The following is a 20,979-nucleotide window of genomic DNA, read 5'->3' as shown; positions in this document are numbered from 1 at the left end:
ATTCCTCAGTCTCATGCCCAGTTATGCCACAGAAAAACTGTGGCAACCCCCCCCACACACACACACCTAGAGTGGATTCCACAGATCTTCTAACCTTAGTGCTGCAATTCATTGCACTATCCCAACATCCAACTCCAACAGGCCCTCATTGTGAAACTAAAGACCATTCTGGCCGGGGTGGAGGTAAGCCAACTACAGATCTTCACCTCCCCCTCCTTCCTTTAAGTCCAATCCCCCAGGGTTACCCCCAGCTCTGTAGCAGAACACCTGCCTCAGCCACCCACATCCCTAGTGGATCTTCCAGACCCCTCCTAACACCCCAACAGCAATGCATTGATTTGTTCCACACCTCAACTCCATCAAGCATTCCCTACGAACCCAAAGACCAAGCTGGGCATGGAAACAGTTAGGCTAAATGCAGATCTTCACATCTCTATTTGTTCATTCAAATCCAGTCTCCTAGTCTTCTTCTCAGCTCTGTGTAGAACACCTGCTACAGTCTTCCTCCACCAAATGCCCTTGTTTCATATGGATAACACAAGTCTCAAGTTCCAAAGTTCATTCTCCTTACTCACTGTTTTGTCCTAGCAAATCCTGAAATCCAGAGGACACTCCCTAAGCACCTGCAGGCCACTCTAACCAGGAAAGCAAATAAGCTAACTGCAGTTCTTCATCTCTCCCTCCATTCTTCCAAGTCCATTCCTCAGTCTCATTCACAGCTTTATATCGAACCTTCTGCTGTGGCCTGACCTCACTCAGTGGCCCCATTCTCAGGTGACTAACTAAGCAGCTTCTGTGGAAAACTCTGTTCCCTTCCGTCCTGTGGAATTTCTTATGACCTGCTCCTAGACCATCCTCATTCCTAAGTTTTAGCTTTCTATATCTGGAAACATTTTACCTAGAATCCCCAGTGGCCACACTTATCAGGATCCCAGAAGAATTTCATAGTTGGCAACACACAACCACCACACTGTCCTAAGTACCAGACAGAGCAACAAAAATAAGGAAGGAAGCATGAACCCAACAAAGACAAGACCAGATATCAGCATGTAGAATTATAATTTTCCCAATCCCAGATGCCTAGATGCCAACCTAAAAGCACAGTCAATAACATCCAGGACAGTATGTTTTCACTAGAGCCCAGTAACCATACTACAACAGGCCCTGAATATTCCGCCATAGATACAGAATAAGAAACTGACCCTAAAATAGCTTGTATGGAGATGATAGAGGTCCTTAAAGAGGAAAAGAGTAAATATCATAAATAAATCTATGAAAACACAAACAGTGGAAGGAAATGAATAAATCATTCAAGTCCTGAAAGTAGAAATAAAACCAATCAAGAAAACTCAAATTGAAGGAAATCTGCAAAAGAAAAACTTAGGAACTCAAACAGGAACCTCAGATGTGAGTTTCATGAATACAATACAAGAAACAGATGAGAGACTCTCAGGCATTGAACAAAAAAATAGAAGAAATGGATACATTTGTCAAAGAAAGGGTTAAATCTAAAAAAAAATACCCATCACAAAACATTCAGGATATCTGGGAAACTACAAAAAGAACAAGTGTAATAATAAGAAAAGAGGAAGAAGATGAAAACCCAGGTCAAAGGCACAGAAAATATTTTCTACAAAAAAATTTCTCTAACCTAAAGAAGGAGATGCCTATCAAAGTAAAAGAAGCATACAGAACACCAAATAGACTGAATCATGGAAGGAAGTGCCTACAGCATGAAATAATTATTAAAAAATCTAAACATAGAGGGCAAGTTATGGATGAATAGTTGAGTGCTGGAATGGTAGGATCAAGTGGGGAGGGTGAAAGGAGAGAGACTGGGAGGAGGGACTTTGAGGAAATACAGCTAAAATTAATGGACATTTGAGGAAACATATGCAACCTAGTATAGTAGTAATCTCTTTATTTATAAGAATGAATACACACAGATATGTATGTATGTATGTATGTATGTATGTATGTATACATTGTGTGTGTATTTGTGTGTGTGTGTGTGTATAAGGACCATCTAAACAATATAACCTAATAATGGGGGATATGGTATTGCAAATGGCTATCTCTTGTCACCAAAGGAATTTTCTATTACTGAGTTTAGTTTACACCTAACTGAGTTGTTGGCCAAAGAGATCTCATGGGAACTCCTAACAACACAGCCTTTATACCTTATTGAACATGGAGATGCTTGACTGAAGACTACATAGTTTTCATCCCTACTTTCCAGCATCTTTGTTACAAGAGTGCACTTTGCACACTATCAAAAGAGAAATGGAAACATGAAGCCAGCCACAAATTCTTTGATCTACAATGGTGCTTGCTGTGGAGCAATCCTTTTCTACACTATGAATGTGTATTACTCACATTGGTTAATAAAATGCTGACAGGCAGGTAGATGGGCAGCAAGTTAGATGGGAAAGAGAAACTGAGAATGATAGGATGAAGAAGAGTGGAGTCAGGAAAGATGCCAGCCAGCTACCCAGGAAGCAAAACATGCTAGAAGACAGGTAGAGCCACAAGCCACATGGCATTACATAGATTAATAGAAATGGGTTAATTTAAATGTAAAAATGAACTGATAACAAGCCTAAGCTATCAATTGAACATTTATAATTCATATTCAGCCTCCAAGTCGGTTCTTTGGGATTAGGCAGTTGGGATAGGTAATGTCCCTTTATATATAATATTACAAGGTGTGGCCAAAATTTCCCCATAAAACCTGACAAAGCTCAAAAAAGGATCCTAGAGTCCCACCCCCTCACCAAGACAACCATCCCCTGTGGCACTAGTGACCACTGGAGCCATAAGCCCACCCTGGACCAATTGGGAACAGGTAAGGCCTCATCTCAGACTGGGTAGACTAGGTCCCTACCCCCTAAGCCACTGGGGCACACCCTGTGCCCCTCCCCCAAGCCATTGAAGCCCTAGAGACCATCCAGCTGCCTCTTCCCCTGAACCTCACCAAGAAAACACACCCCTGTGACACCAGTGAAAAACAGAGACATAAGCACACCATGCACGAATTGGGAACAGAAAGCAGGTCCCACTCTGCAGCAATTGAGAATAGCTGTTCCCTTAGACAGAGCCCACTGGTGCTCACTGGACTAAGATCTGCTCCCAGAGAAATGGAATCCATCAGAACAGATTGGACCAAGAGCCCAGATTAGATCAAGAGCTCCCATTAGACCAAGAGTATCAATTGGACCAAAAGACGATCGCTCAGACACAGATAAAACTTGCACAGAGTGAAGAAAGATATGGGTACATGCCAGTGCAAAAATACATTCAACAACATAAAAAACAACATGGCACCAACAGAACCTAGATCCGCAAGACCTGAACATCACAAAACAGAAGAAACAGAAGAAATCGACCTTAAAAATGACCCTAAGATGACTAGACTGCTACTCACAACTCCAGAGAGGCTACCTAGTAAGGAAGACCCTAAGAAAGACACAGGGATTGCCCAACAACAGAGAAATGGATGAGATCTACATGAGCAAACTGGACATGGGGGGGTGATGAAGGGCAAGGGTCAGGGGAAAGAGAGCTTGGGGGAGCGGGAGATCCCAGCTGGATTAGAACAGAGAGGGAAAACAAGGAAAGAGATACCATGATAAATGAAGACCTCATGGGAATAAAAAGAAGCAAAGTGCTAAAGGGGTCTCCAGAAATCCAAAGATACCTTCACAATAGACTACTGGCAATGGTCGAGAGAAAGCCCGAACTGACCTACTCTGGTGATTGGATGGCCAAACACCCTGTCATGATAAAACTCTCATCCAGCGACTGATGGAAGCAGATGCAGAGATCCATGGCCAGGCCCCAGGTGGAGCTCCAGATGTCCAATCGGCAAGAGAGAGGAGGGATTGTATGAGCAAGAATTGTTGAGACCATGATTGGAAAAAGCACAGGGACAAATAGCCAAACTAGTGGAAACACATGAACTATGAACCAATAGCTGAGGAGCCCCCATGGAACTGGATCAGGCCCTCTGGATAAGCGAGACAGTCAATTAGCTTGAACTATTTAGGAGGCCCCCCAGGCAGTAGGACCAGGACCTGTCCCTAGTGCATGAGCTGTCTTTTTGGAACCTAGGGCCTATGCCAGGGCACTTTGCTCATCCTGGGTGAAGGTAGGAGGAGACTGGACCTTCCTCGACTGAATCTACCAGGCTGAGCTGAATCCCCAGGAGAGTCCTTGCCTTGGAGGAGGTAGGAAGGGGGAGAGTTGGGGGGACGGAGGACAGGGAAATCCATGTAAATTTAAATTAATTATAAAATTTTATTTGAATTATACCTTTAAAGAGAAAATGAAAAATTCCATTAAAGAATTCAAAGAAAAGACAAACAAAAAATTGGAAGAAATCAATAAATCCCCTAAAGAAAGGCAAAAAAAGCAATTAGACAGGTGAACAAAAAAGTCCAAGATTTGAAAACTGAAATAGAGGCAATAAAGAAGATGCAACGTGAGAGAAGGCTGGAAATGGAAAAATCTGAGTAAACAAACAGGCACTACAGATGCAAGCATAAACAACAGAATGCAAGAGATGGAAGAGAGAACCTCTGGTGTTGAAGATACAATAGAAGAAATAGATTCATTTGTCAAAGAAAACACTAAAGCCAAAAAAGTCATAACACAAAACATTCAAGAAATTTGGGACACCATGAAAAGACCAAACCTGAGAAAAATGGGGATAGAAGAAGGAGAAGAATATCAATTCAAATGCACAGAAAATATATTCAACAAAATCATAGAAGAAAACTTTCACAACTTAAGGAAGGAAATGCCTATGAAGATACAAGAATTTTACAGTACACCAAATAGACTGAGTCAAAAAAAAGAACCCTCACCACATAATAATCAAACCACTAAAAATACAGAATAAAGAAAAAATATTAAGAGCTGCAATGGAAAAAGGCCAAGTAAAATATAGAGATACACCCATCAAAATACCACCTTACTTCTCAGTGGAGACTCTGAAAGCCTGAATGTCTGGGACAGACATTATGCAGACACTAAGAGACCATGGATGCCAACCTAGACTATTTATTATATCCAGCAAAACTCTCAATCACCATACATGGAGTAAACAAAATATTCCATAATAAAACCGCATTAAACAATACCTATCCATAAATCCACCCCTACAGAAAGCACTAGAAGGAAAAATCCATTCTAAGGAAGTTAGATACACCCATGAAAACACAGGCAATAGATAATCCCACACCAACAAATACCAAAGAAGAGAAATACACAACACTACCAACAAAAAATAAACAGTAATTAACAATCACTGGTCATTAATGTCCATTAATATCAATAGTCTCAATTCACCTATAAAAAGACACAAGCTAATAGAATGGATATGAAAACAGGATCCATCCTTCTGCTGCAAACAAGAAACACACCTCAACTTTAAAGACAGGCACTACCTCAGAGGAAAAGGCTGGGAAAAGACTTTCCAATCAAATGGACTCAAGAAACAAGATGGAGTAGCTATCCTAAGATCTAATAAAATAGACTTCAAACTAAAATCAATCAAAAGAGGTCAGGAAGGACATTACATATTTATTACAGGGAAAATCCGACAAGATGAAGTCTCAATTCTAGAAAATTTATGCCCCAAATACAAGGGCACCCACATTTGTAAAAGAAACATTAATAAGGCTTAAATTACACATCAAATCTCACACACTAGTAGTAGGAGATTTCAACACACCACTCTCACCAATGGATAGATCTGCCAGACTGAAACTTAACAGAGATATAAGGGAACTTACAGAAGTTATGACTAAAATGGACTTAATAGATATCTACAGAACATTCCACCTTAACACAAAAGAATATACCTTATTCTCAGGACCCTATGGAACCTTCTCTAAAACTGATCACATGCTCGGCCACAAAAAAAATCTCAACAGATACAAAAACATTGAAATAACCTCCTGTATTTTATCAGACTACCATGGCTTAAAGTTAGAATTCAACAACAACAAAATTTACAGAAAGCCTACAGTCTCATGGAAACTGAACAATGCCTAAAAGAATCAACAATGGGTCAAAGAAGAAATAAAGAAAGAGCCGGGTGGTAGTGGTGCACGCCTTTAATCGCAGCACTCGGGAGGCAGAGGCAGGTGGATCTCTGTGAGTTCAAGGCCAGCCTCGGCTACAGCGAGAGTTCCAGGAAAGGCGCAAAGCTACACAGAGAAACCCTGTCTAGAAAAAACAAAAAAAAGAAGAAAGAAAGAAAGAGAGAGAGAGAGGGAGGGAGGGAGGAGGGAGGGAGGGAGGGAGGGAGGGAGGGAGGGAGAAAGAAAGAAAAGTTTTCCTAGAATTCAATGAAAGTGAAAGTACAACATACCCAAACTTATGGGACACTTTGAAAGCAGAGATAAGAGGAAAATTCATAGCACTAAAAACCCACACAAAGAAGATGGAGAAATTTCACACTAGTGACTTAACAGCACACCTGAAAGCTCTAGAACAAAAAGAAGCAAACTCACCCAGGAGGAATCAACACCAGGAAATAATGAAATTGAGGGCTGAAATCAATGAAATAGAAACAAAGAGAACGATACAAAGATTAATAAAACAAAGAGTTAGTTCCTTGAGAAAATCAACAAGATAGACAAGCCCTTATCCAAATTAACCAAAAGGCAGAGAAAAAGTATCCAAATCAACAAAATCAAAAATGAAAATAGAAATATCACAACAGACAATGAGGAATCACCAGGTCATACTTAAAAAATCTGTACTCCACCTGAAAGAAATGGGCAATTTTCTTGATAGGTAGCACATACCAAAGTTAAATCAGGACCAGATAAATAATTTAAATAGGCCAATAACCCTTAAGGAAATAGAAACAATCATTAAAAGTCTCCTAACCAAAAAAAAGTCCAAGACCAGATGGTTTCAGGGCAGAATTCTATCAGATTTTCAAAGAAGAGCTAATATCAATACTCTCTGAATTGTTCCACACAATAGAAACAGAAGGAACACTACCAAACTCTTTTTATGAGGATACAGTTACCTGATACCCAAATCACACAAAGATGCAACAAAGACAGAAAACTACAGACCAATACCCCTCATGAACATTGATGAGTAAATATTCAATAAAATACTGGCAAACCAAATCTAAGAACACATCAAAAAAATTATCCACCACAACCAAGTAGGTTTCATCCCAGAGATGCAACATATGAAAATCTGTCAATGTGATATACCATATAAACAAACTGAAAGAAAAAAAAACACATGATCATCTCATTAGATGCTGAAAAGGTCTGGCACAAAATCCATCACCGCTTCATGATAAAGGTCCTAGAGAGATCAGGAATACAAGAAACATACCTAAATGTAATAAAGGCAATTTACAGCAAGCCAACAGCCAACATCAAAGCACCAAAAATGGACTCAAAGCGATTCCACTAAAATCAGGAAAAACAAGGCTGTCCATTCTCTCAATATTTATTCAATATAGTACTTGAAGTTTTAGTAAGAGCAGTAAGACAACAAAAGGAAGTGAAAGCAATAGAAATTGGAAATGGAGAAGTCAAACCTTCAATATTTGAATACAATATGATAGTATACATAAGTGACCCCAAAAATTCTACCAGAGAACTCCTACAGCTGATAAACTCCTTCAGTAATGTGGCAGGATACAAAGTTAACTCAAAAAAATCAGTAACCCTCCTATATACAAATGATAAATGGGCTGAGAAAGAAATCAAAGAAACATCACCATTTGCAATAGTCACAAATAATATAAAATATTTTGGGGTAACTCTAACTACAAAAGTGAAGGACCTGTATGATAAGAACTTTAAGTCTCTGAAGAATAAAAATGAAGAAGATATCAGAAAATGGAAGGATCTCCCATGTTCATGGATAGGTAGGATTAACATGGTAAACATGGCAATCTTACCAAAAGCAATCTACAGATACAATGCAATCCCCATCAAAATCCCTGCACAATTCTTCATAGACTTGGAAAGAACAGTACTCAACTTCATATGGAAAAACAGAAAACCCAGGATAGCTAAAAGAATCCTGTATAATAAAACAACCTCTGGAGGCATCACGGTCCCTGACTTCAAGCTCTACTATAGAGCTACAGTAATAAAAACAGCTTGGTACTGGCATAAAAACTGACATGTGGACCAATGGAATTGAATTGAAGACCCTGACATTAATCCACACACCTATGAACACCTGATTTTTGACAAAGAAGCCAAAACTGTACAATGGAGAAGAGAAAACATCTTCAACAAATGGTGTTGGCATAACTGGATGTCAAAATGTAGAGCATTGCAAATACATCCATATCTTTTGCCATGCACAAAACTCAAGTCCAAGTGGATCAAAGACCTCAATATAAATCTAGTTACACTGAACTTGATAGAAGAAAAAATAGGAAGTAGTCTTGACTGCATTGGCACAGGAAACCACTTCCTAAGTATAACATCAGCAGCAGAGACACTGAGAGCAACAAATAATAAATGGGACCTCTTGAAACTGAGAAGCTTTTGTAGGTTAAAGTACATAGTCAATAAGACAAAATGACAGCCTACCAAGTGGTAAAAAATCCTCCACATCTGAAAAACAGCTGATCTCCAAAATATGTAAAGAACTCAGCAAACTAGACACCAAAATACAAAACAATCCAATTAGAAAATGGACTGCAGTGCTAAACAGAGAATTCTCAAAAGAAGAATATCAAATGGCTGAAAGATATTAAAAGAATTTCTCAACATTCTTAGTCGTCAGGGAAATGCAAATCAAAACGACTATGAAATATCATCTTATACCCATCACAATGGTTAAGATAAAAATCACTGATGACAGCTTATGTTGGAGAGGATTGGAGCAAAAAGAACACTACTCCACTGTTGGTGGGAGTGCAAACTTGTACAGCCACTCTGGAAATCAGTATGGCATTTTCTCAGAAAATTGGGACTCAATCTTCCTCAAGACCCAGTTATATCATTCTTGGACATATACCCAAGGAATGCTCAATCTTACCACAAGGACACATGCTCAACTATGTTCATAGTAGTATTATTCATAATAGCCAGAACCTGGAAACAACCTGATGGCCTTCAACCAAAGGATGGATAAAGAAAATGTTGTACATATACACAATGGAGTACTACTCAGCACTAAAAACCAATGACATCATGAGGTTTGCAGGCAAATGAATGGAACTAGAAAATATCATCCTGAGTGAGGTAACCCAGACTCAGAAGGACAAAGAGGGTGTTTACTCAATCATAAGTGGATACTAGTTGTAAAGCAAAGGATAACCTGACTGCAACCTACAGCTTCAGGGATGCTAGCTAGCAAGGAGTACCCTAGGAGGGATGCATGGATCACCAGCGATGAAGAAATAGATGAGATCTACATGAGCAAACTAGAGCTGAGGTGGGTAATGGAGGGCAACAGATGGGAGATGAGAACATAGGGGAAGAGAAGGTTCGAGCTGGAACAGGGACAGAGTGGGAGAGCAATGAAAGAGATACCATGATATATGAAGACATCATGGGAATAGGGAGAAACAGGGTGCTTGGGAAGTTCCCAGTAATCCACAAGGATGACCCCACCTGAGACTACTGGCAAGAGTTGATAGGGTACCTGAACTGGCCTACTCTGGTGATCAGATGGGTGATTACCCTAATTGTCATCATAGAGCCTTCATCCACTGACTGATGGAAGCAGGTGCAGAGATCCACTGCCAGCAGCCAGGCCAAGCTCCAGTAGTCCAATTGATGAGAGAGAGCAGAGATTCTATGAGCAAGGGACATCAAGATCATGTTGGGGAGACATACAGAGATGGCCAGCCAAACTAGTGGGAACACATGAACTGTGCACCAATAGCTGAGGAGTGTAGGGAAAAGGGGCTGACTAAAGAAACCCACCCTGACCCTAAAGCCAAGAATTAGGAAGGATGGCTCAGATAAGGCCAGTGAGACAAACACAGTTTAGCTCAGATCAGAGCCATCTCTGCCCCTGTCCAACTGACTTGTGAAACCAACCAATCACAGAGCAGGACAGCAGAATCCTGGCCCTGGGGCCCAGGACCAGGGAAAGAAACATGGCCTGTGTTTGGGACCTGAGCCAGAGAAATGAACCAAGGAAACATGCCCTGATCCTAAAACCAGTACCAAAGAAACACTCTTGGACCCTAGAATCAGAGTCAGTGAATGAAATATGCCCTGGCCTTAGAGGTAGTGTCAAAAACCTAAGTAAGGCCAGTGATAGAAAAACAGTTTAGCTCAGATCAGAGCCATCTCTGCCCCTGTCCAACTGTGTTGTGAAAACAACCTATCACAGAACAGGACAGTAGAATCCTGGCCCTGGGGCCCAGGACCAGGGAAAGAAACATGGCTTGTGTTTGGGACCGGAGCCAGAGAAATGAACACTTTATCCCCAAACCCAGAACCCAGGAAATATGTATCTGAAACTAGTACCAAAATAACACTCTTGGCCCCTAGAATCAGAATCAGTGAAAGAAATGTGCCCTGGCCTTAGAGGTAGTGTCCAAAAGTCAAGAAAGGCCAGTGAAAGCAACACAGTTTGGCCCTGAAATCAGGGCCATCTCTGCCCCTTGCCCACAAAACTGGCCAATCCCTGGGCAGAAAAAAAATCACAGTTGACTCTGCCCCATAGACACCTTATATAAACTGCCCTGCCCGGTCAGTTGTGGGCTGTTCTCTCCACCCTGGTAGAGGCAGCTACTCTCCTGGACTCCTCCTTCCCAAATAAATCTCTTTCTCAGAAGAGTTTTGGGTGAAGACCTTCATTCACTGGTGCACAGAAGGACCTTGCTGGGATGTCCCATAGTGGATTGAGCAAGGGGGGAGCTGAACAGAAGAACCTTGCTGGGACATCCCATAGTGGATTGAGCAAGGGGGAGCTGAACAGAAGAACCTTCTAAGATGTCCCATAGTGGACTGAGCAAGAGCAAGCTGGTAACACTGAGCCAGAGATTGCAGCTCTCCAGGAGAGGATCCTATACACACAAGAATGTAGTCAAGCATGGCTTCTTGATAGTGGCTTTTTCTCCAATGGGCTGTTTGCTGGCAGTGAGCACATGCATGGCTCCTTTATGAGGTGGCTTTCAGGCTTAGTGCTAGCAGCAAACATGGGCGGTATCTCTTTTAAGATACCCCACTACCAAACACTTATATGGTGCTTATGAGCAACTGGCATCATGCTACTCTATAGCAGCATGAACCTAGAGACTTCCCAGAGATCAGGAAGTAAATATGGTTCCCAATGCTGGTGGTAAACATGCCTCTGTCATGAGACTAGACTCTCAGGGAACCAAGGGAGAGGAGCTAGCACCAGCATTCTGTGATCTAAGTTACATAGCAATTTTTTGGTTCATGCACACAGAAAAGGTTATTGATGTGCAGTAAGGACAGATTTTTTAAAAAGAGCCTCTAAACAGGTCACAGTGTCTTTAATATGCATAGGCTTGGGAGAGAGAAAAAAGAATATATATAGCCCCAGATTAAAAAATATATTTTTAAAATAAAGTAAATTCCTTAAATAATAAGCCACATAAATATGGAAAACACACAGGGAGTCTAGATACTGTATGTTACTGTGTTGTCTTTAAATTTTATGTATACTCATCAACAAATGAGAACTGCAAAGAAACATTTGATTATGAAAGCTGCTAGATTAAACCAAGCTATATATTTGAAAATATCTTGACATCAAAATTTAAGTCAAAAGATATGATACTTTGGGAAAGAGATTCTGCTTTTATTCCACAGGAAATGAGAGGCTCTGGATTCATTTGGGGTTAAGAAAAATCAGGTTTGAATGAGGAAGACCCCCTGAAAAATCTCCAATGGGAAAGGGTTACGCAGCTGATGCAATGTTTGAGAGGGCATCTGTTGCAGTTCCCTCTGAGTTCTGCACCAGAACAACTTCAGGGCTGCTGGCTGAGATAATCCAGCCTCACAGAATACTTCAGTCAGGACTTGACCATAATCCTAAATTTTCTCAGGATCCCCAAAACATTACCAGGACACAAAATCAACCAGAAATAATCTAGAGAACTACACCCACATTCCCAAAAACACATTATGATTGTCATTATTTGGAGGGTTGGCTACAAGTTGTTATACATAATGGTCAGAAAAAAATGCTAAACAGTGAGATTAGATTCAGGAATCTTGTTCTGAAAAGAAAAGGGGGGATACAGAAATGATAGGAAAATTGGTAGACTATTGAATCTACTTTAATCCAAAAACAAAGTACTAATCTTATCTATATTACATTGATATGGATTTTGGTTTATTGATACAAATTTAAAGTTAATTTTGTTATAGTGTGTATATTTCTACTCTTGTTTCTGGTATTATGATTATGCAGCTAATTTTAAAATGTAATATATAGTTAAGAAACACAGATTAATAGTCATCTATAATAGCAAACATATAGAGGTGTTAGTTGGGTCTTCTAGGTATGCATAGGTATATTTCAGATATATAGGCAACCTTCAAACACTTCAAAGACCTACAGAATATAGCATTTGAAATGTTTTAAGAACATAGACTTTTCTTGACAATGAGACATGTCTGCTCCTGGCATCACCAACTACTTCAAAGAGAATGATGGGCATCAAAGAAATTCCATATGGAGTTGGTTTTCATTATGGCAAAAGCTAGCAACATAGGTAAAGTAATTGCCCTTGCCTCAATTACTGACAGTTACTTTCTAAACTGGACCAACAGGATGCAAGAAAGGTAACTGCTGGACTTTGCCATGATAGTGTAGGACAGTCCTTCAGTATTCTCTGCTTAACAGGAAAGTCTGTCAGATATGCTTGGCCTGTAGGCCAGAGTTGGATGCCCCAGTGTTACAGATGAACTTTGGGTGACTGTCCAGGCAACCTGATATCCCTGCCATTAGGTAACTTTTCACCCTTCTGGAGTCTTTGATGGAGCTGAAGATTAAATAGTTATAGTTTTCCTTAGTTATAATAGAAAGTAAATTAGATACAAAATTTAGGCAAACCAAGATAAGATAGATAATTATTTTCTCACTTTTGCAAATATAAATGGATCAGATACTGTTACTGTAATTCTTACATAATAACTGTTTTAGTTGTTCAGAAATTTACTATATTAAGGATAAAACCTTCCTTTTTAATTAGACAAAATGGAAAAAATTGTCACAATCCTTTCTACACTATGAATATGTATTACTCATATTGGTTGATAAAATGCTGACTGGCTGGTAGCTGGGCAGGAAGTTAGGCAGTAAAACCAAATTGAGAATGATGGGAAGAAAGAACAGATTCAGGAGAGATGCCACCCAGCTAATCAGGAAGAAAGACATGTTAGAGGACATATAAAGCCATGAGACACCTGACAATACATATATTAACAGAAATGGGTAATCTAAAAGTAAGAATTAGATAGTAACAAGCCTGAGCTATCAGCTGAGCATTTATAGTTCACATTCAGTCTCTGAGTTGGTTATTTGGGACCAGGTGGTTGGGACAGGAAACTTCCAATTACATAGTCCTACCTGCAAGATACACTAAGGCAATGATGCCACAAAACTCACGAGAGTTACCAACCAATAACAGATTTTACTTAAGGTCTACTCTATGAGATGGAACACATAGCTGACACTGCTTTGGTGACCAGAGACTAGACAGCCTAGGGACCTAGGGTAAAACCAAATAATACTGGACTGAAAAATTAGTGAAAAATGATTCCAGATAATATTCTGCTATACTCAGATTGGCACCTTGTACAGTCATCATCAGAAATTTTCTCCCAAAGCAGCTGAGAAGAAATATAGAGATCCACAGACAGAGAATACACAAAGTTTGAGAAACTTTTGAACAATCAGCCCTAAATGGTATGTCTCCACCAAATCTCTCACTTTAGAACTCAGATAACTCTTCAGAGGAAGAAGAAAGAGTGTTAGAGACAGAGAAGAGGGAGAACACTAAGAAAACATGACCATCCACATCAACATAAGAAAAGCTCATATGAACCCACAGACTGGAGCAGCATGCATAGTGCCACACCAGTCTGCACCAATCTTATGCTTACATGTTAGGGTCTAGAGTTTAGTGATTTTGTGGTCTTGCTGGATGTTCGAACATGTGGGTCTCTGCTTGTGCCTTCTCTTGTGCTGTTTTCATTCTGTTGGTTTGTCTTGTCCAACTTTGAGGGAATAATATTATTTTATCATAGTGTACTTCATTTTGTTATATTTTTAAAAAATTAATGCATGAAAAATCTAGCCACTAGGGTAAAGGTTAACAACTGTACTGTCATTTATACCTGTTGGAAAAGGAAAAATCCATTGTCTCCAATGAAGTGACACTGGATATATCAACCACTGCAGGAAAGTCTTCATGTGCAGGAGTAGTTGACCAACATGTAATAGAATCTACAGTTTTGTGTTTGTTTTTGTTTTTTGTGTGTGTGTGTGCTTTTATTTGGTTGCTGTTCAGTGGGTTTTTTTTCTTTTTGGTTATTGTTATATTTTGTTTTCTTTCAGGGGGAATTTTGTTTTATTTGGATTTTGTTTGTTTTTTTTTCAGAAAGAATTTAAGGTTGTGTGGGTAAGGAGGGGGAGAAAACTTGGAAGAAATTGTGGGAGAGAAAGAATATGATCAAAACATATTTAAATTTAAAAATTGTTTTAAGTAATAAAATTTTCATAAGAGAAATAAAAATGAAAACAAAAAAATTACTGCTATCAGTAACTATCATCATCACCAGAGTCTACTTCTGAAAGGTACACAGTGGCTTCTTTTTCCTCCTTAACTAAATTTTTGAACTATTCTAAGGATGGGCAAGTGTTTTCTCTGATAGACTGCACAATTCTTTTCTTGTTAAGTAAAAAAGTACAATCGATACTTTTACCTGTGATATATAAATGATGATGAGCTTTCACTGATAACTTCCAAACTACTTAAACTTTTGAGTTGGTGATCAAATGTGAATATTTTTGTGTTTATATTTTTGTTGTCATTATTATGTGTCCATCAGTAGAGGGAGAATTTTTTAACTAAATGAAAATAAAATACACAAATGAACTTAAAATTATTTTTAATTAACGATCTTTTGAATCAATGTCTTTTTGGGCCAAGGTTGACCTCAAACCTACCATACAAACAAGAATAACCTAGAACCCCTGATTCTTACTCTCTCTCTCTCCCAGTGCTAGTTTTAGTCATGTGATGCCTTGCCAAGATATATTTTTTTTTTAATTTTTAAAATAAGAGATATTTTAGACACATACACAGTACTTCAACATGTTGCTGTCTATGGGGCATTTCAATGAAATGAAAGCTGCAATGATCTGCTAAGGATATGGCCCAATAGTTTATTTAGACATATGTCATTACTAAATGTGGAAATATTTCAGATATTTTCTACTAAGAGTTTTGAAATCTCCAGTATATTCTAGCCCACCAGGCAGAAACCTCTGTACTGCAGAACACAGAACACAATCATCCCTGACTGTCTGTATCCTCTGCATGCCTAGTCAGGTGTATCACTCATGCTTTTCATATGACTTCAGCTCTTGTGCTCTCCCAGGATTCACAGATGGATTTCCTGCCTTTGTCTCTCTTCTTGCCTTCAAGGGGGGTTGACTTACAGTTGGAAACAACAGTGGAATAACACTGCTTTACCCATTCCCACTGGGTTATTAGGTGTATGGAATGTGTTGCATAGACAGGATTAAAAACCCTATAACACAAGTGTGAGCTACCCCACCCTACCCCAGGGTGGAGTAGGGTAAAAATGTTGTGAATGACGGACAGGAGACTGGAGAGAAAATATCAGATGCAGCTCAATAAAGGACATAGAGCATAATCTCACTTTTACTGACTCTTCATTGACCTAACACTAACATGGGGATACGGAAGAATATGAGGTGCTGCATGGGGAAATTTTATGAGAGACTTTGTGATTGCTGTAACAGTTACCTTTTTCATGTCTTCATAGCTCAGTAGCAGGAAGTTGTCGCTTTCTCTCATGGATAGCCAGGCACGGGTGTGCTCAAACCATGATCCAAACATCACTGTGTTAAGGGAAGAGGAAAGCACTGATTATAAAGAAAGAAAGTGAGGTCTTCCTGATATTTTCTGGAAATGGCAGACAGCTTTACTAAGAAAAATCAAACCAGTATTTATACTATACAATGTGACATTTAACACATACACACAGATATTGAGCTGATTAAATCAAGTTCATTAGTAAACTCTTCATCTCACAGATTTACCCCTGATGCCTCATGGAAACATCCTCCTCTTGGGCTTTAGTGATGGAGGCATGTTTGGGGGAAAGCAATCATACCAATACAGTAAGCCAGAGTGGTCTTGGCATGGCCATGGTTGGACTATCATGTCTAAAGAACTATCTTAATCCTTTCTAAGGGAGATCTCCTCACCCTGGCATCTACTTCTAAGCTTCTACCACTTCTCAATAGTGATTCTCAATACCCTAGCCTCCTAAACACAGACTACGAGAGACCTTCCAGGCATCAAATTATACCTTCACCCCTGTGAGATGACTCATCCCTAATAAGCTTGAGAGCCAGCTGGCCCAAATCAGTTAAAAAAAAAAAGGATGCTTTCTGAGAACCAACCTGAGTCTGGCTAAGGGCCTTAGCAACAGCAGCTGAGACATGATCTGGAGATGATCTGGACCAATGAGAGGCAACCATGTCACACCAGCAGATGCATATTCTTAAGACCTTCTCCCAGGGTAGGGTGGAGGGTATGGAAGACTTGCCTCTTCCTGAATAAACCAGGCTTGTTTCAACATTCTCTCAGAGTCTGTGTCATTGACTCTGTGTCTACTTGGCTCCTCCCCCAGAGGGAAAAACAGCACAGGACCCTGATACACACCCCAAAGCTTCATTTACATTCCTAGGTCTATTATGATGTTTTCTCAGCAGTCTTCACTATTCCTGGTTTAGGCCTCTCTCTATATTTCTCAGCTTCTATTGCACATTTGCCTTGCTCACCATTATCTGATGAACTAAATAAATCAAGTCAGGAGTAAAGTTAAGAGTTAAACAAGGGTCAGAGCCGTAGGATACATGAATTCAAGGAATCTAAAATTTGATTGAAAGCTGGGGGTAAATGATCTACAGAGAAGTAGTAAAGAGAAATAAGCTGCACAATACGTGACAGAATTAAGCCACTTAAAGAGACTGAAAACTGGGTTCAGTTCAGGTGATGGCTCAGTGGAAAGCATTTGCCTTGCATGTGTGAGGACCTGAGTTTGAATCCTCAGGAAGCACTCAAAGATGGTGATGCAGTAAATATGTTACCCTAGTGCTCCTTCTATGACATGGGAGGTGGAGACAGGAGAATGTTCAGAAGCTTGGGACCAGCTAATCTGGCACACACAGTGATGAACAAGAAGAAAGAGACTCTGCCTCACACAAGGTAGAAATTAAGGCTCAATGCCTGATTTCATTGCTTGTCTTCCACACTCAAGCTTTGGCACAAGGACAGCCACATTCACACATTTGTAACCACACTATTGTAAACACACATAGCTATTCACATTCAAAGAAAAGCTAAAAGCCAAGCCAAATGTGGCATACATGTGCAATACTAGAACTCGGGAGGTCAAGACAAGAGAAGACCAGAGGTTCAATGTTCAAGTACATAGAGAATTTGTGGCCAATCTGGGATATAATACATCCTGTCTGAAAACAAACAAAAAGCCAAAAGCATTTTAGGGAGAGCAACAAAAATAAGCTAATGACATATATGTAGCTGATAAATAACAGTGGTTCTGCCTTGGAAGTCATTTTAAAACATAAGTGTTTATTTGGAAGCAGGTATTAAAAAGAATATCTCAACAAGGCTGCCTTCATCTTGGTATGCAGACAAGGGTGTTCTTGAACTGTTGATTCACTTGAATCAATCCTATGAATGTTGTGATTGCATGCTTGCACCATACTAATCAGCCTGGCTATTTATATTTTGTTACATTTTAATTGATGTGTATCAAGTTATGAGACCTAGTGGCTGCATCCAAAAACAAACAACCACAAGATCTGAATGTTAGTGGGGAGTAATGTTCAATTATCAGGCAAGTAAGTACCTATATCTTGGTCATAGAAAAAAAAAGATTCAAAGACAGAGAAGGGAAGAATGGCACATTGTATGACATTGAGAAGAATGATTCTCATCAATACAACAAGCAGTTGAGTGAAACCAAATGAAGGTTGTATGACATCATTAATGATCACAATTAAAAGAATGAAGGGAGTCCCATCCTGCCCCCGACTTCCCTTCTGGACCAGAGGTGAGTATCAGGGTCCAACCCGGACCCCATCCCTGGGTACCAGCCACTCCAGGAAGACCTGCCCAACTTGGCCACAGGCGCTGGCCACCGGGCAGGTCCCCTTCTAGCCCCACCAGGAGGGATCCCCTTTTCCAAGCCCCCCGGCAGCCCCTGCAATCTCCACGCCCCGCCCCCACACCCATCTGCCCGAGACCCCAGCCACTTCCTGAGACTTAGAGACTGGCCCCCAGCTCCCATCCTGCCCCCAACTTCCCTTCTGGACCAGAGGTGAGTATCCGGGTCCAACCTGGACCCCATCCCTGGGCACCAGCCACTCCAGGAAGACCTGCCCGACTTGCACACAGGCTCTGGCCACCGGGCGGGTCCCCTTCTAGCCCCACCGGGAGGGATCCCCTTCTCCAAGCCCCCCGACAGCCCCTGCAATCCCCGTGCACTGCCCCCACGCCCATCTGCCCGAGAACCCAGCCACTTCCTGAGACTTAGAGACCGGCCCCCAGCTCCCATCCTGCCCCTGACTTCCCTTCTGGACCAGAGAGTTGGACAAGAGAACTCCCTTTTTGACAAGAGAGAGAGACTTCCTGAATCTGTCAGCTCTTTCTGAAACAAGTACACTGATAAGACCAAGAAGGAACCACAAGGAGATGGGCAGACATCAAGGCAGAAGTACATACAACAAAATGAAGAGCAATACAGCATCACCAGAAACTAGCCCCCCTCCAACATCTAGACCTGAATACCAAAAATTGGAAGAAGCAGAAGAAAGTAGCCTTATGAGTAACTTCATGAAGAAGGTAGAGGCTTGTGTAGAGGAAAAGACAAGAAAATTGGAAGAACGCTGTAAACAACTAGAGGAAAGGGCAAACAAATTAGAAGAAAACAATAAAGCCCTCCAAGAAAAAAATAAAGCCCTCCAAGAAAACAATAAAGCCCTGGAAGAAAACAATAAAGTCCTGCAAGAAAACAATAAAGCACTGAAAGAAAATCATGAAAAAGTAATGAAACAAACAAAGGAAACAGTCCAAGAACTGAAAAGAGAAATTGAAAAAATAAAGAAGACACAAACAGAGGGAATGCTGGAAATAGAAAACCTGAGTAAAAGATCGGGAACTTCAGATGCAAGTATAACCAACAGAATGCAAGAGATGGAAGAGAGGATCTCTGGCATTGAAGATACAGTAGAAGAAATAGTTTCTTCAGTCGAAGGAAACACTAAAGCCAACAAAGTCATGAACCAAAACGTCCAAGAAATTTGGAACACCATGAAAAGACCAAACCTACCAATTATAGGGATAGAAGAAGGTGAAGAATACCAACTCAAAGGCACAGAAAATATATTCAACAAAATTATAGAAGAAAACTTTCCCAACTTAAAGAAGGAAATGCCTATGAAGATACAAGAAGCCTATAGAACACCAAAGAGACTAGACCCCCAAAAAAAGTCCCCTCGACACATAATAATTAAACAACTAAATGTACAGAATAAAGAAAGAATATTAAGAGCAGTCAAGGAAAAAGGCCAAGTGACCTATAAAGGAAAACCCATCAGAATAACACCCGACTTCTCAATGGAGACTTTGAAAGCCAGAAGGACCTGGTCAGATGTAATGCAGACACTAAGAGACCATGGATGTCAGCCCAGACTAATATACCCAGCAAAACTTTCAATCATCATAGATGGAAAGAACAAGACATTCGAAGACAAAGCCAGATTTAAACAATACCTATCCACAAACCCAGCCCTACAGAAAGCACTAGAAGGAAAATTCCAAACAAGGGAAGTCAGATACACACTCGAAAACACAGGCAATAGATAAAGCCACAACAGTAAACCCCAAAGAAGGGAAGTACACACACACTACCACCAAAAATAGCAGGGATGAAGAATCACTGGTCATTAATATCCCTTAATATCAACGGACTTAATTCATCTATAAAAAGACATAGACTTACAGAATGGATACGAAAGCAGGACCCATCTTTCTGCTGCATACAAGAAACACATCTCAACTTCAAAGACAGACACTACCTAAGAATAAAAGGCTGGGAAAAGACTTTCCAATCAAATGACCTTAAGAAACAAGCAGGGGTAGCCATCCTGATATCCAACAAAATAGACTTCAAACTAAAATCAATCAAAAGAGATCAAGAAGGACATTACATCCTCATCACAGGAAAGATTCACCAAGATGAAGTTTCAATTCTGAACATTTATGCCACAAACACAAGGGCACCCACCTATGTAAAAGAAACATTACTAAAGCTTAAACCACATATAAAACCCCACACATTAATAGTGGGAGATCTCAACACCCCACTTTCACCACTGGACAGATCTCCCAAATTGAAACTTAACAGAGAAATAAAGGACTTAACTGATGTCATGACCCAATTGGACCTAATAGATATCTACAGAACATTCCATCCTAACAAGAAAGAATATACATTCTTCTCAGCACCCCATGGAACTTTCTCTAAAATCGACCACATACTTGGCCACAAAGCAAATCTCAACAGATACAAAACAATTAGAATAACCTCCTGTGTTCTATCAGACCACCATGGTTTAAAGTTAGATTTCAACAACAACAAAAACTACAGAAAACCTACAATCTCATGGAAACTGAATAATGCTCAACTGAATCACCAA

At 40.1% G+C, this 20,979-nt stretch overlaps 1 protein-coding gene across 3 annotated transcripts in view; it reads right to left on the bottom strand.

The window, feature by feature from the left end:
- The window catches only part of LOC114687325 (probable alcohol sulfotransferase), a 43,396-nt gene that overhangs the window by 6,054 nt on the left and 16,363 nt on the right, over positions 1–20,979 (bottom strand). For all 3 annotated transcript variants that reach the window (XM_028861993.2, XM_037202065.1, XM_037202066.1), the window contains exon 4: positions 15,992–16,086. In XM_028861993.2, the coding sequence (XP_028717826.1) occupies positions 15,992–16,086 (95 nt within the window). The remainder of the gene's footprint in view (positions 1–15,991; positions 16,087–20,979) is intronic.

The sequence above is a fragment of the Peromyscus leucopus genome, chromosome 1 (genome assembly GCF_004664715.2).
Source record: "Peromyscus leucopus breed LL Stock chromosome 1, UCI_PerLeu_2.1, whole genome shotgun sequence".
NCBI lineage: Eukaryota > Metazoa > Chordata > Mammalia > Rodentia > Cricetidae > Peromyscus > Peromyscus leucopus.
The sequence above is the reverse complement of the archived record's forward strand: the minus strand, read 5'-3'. Positions and strand labels throughout refer to the sequence as shown.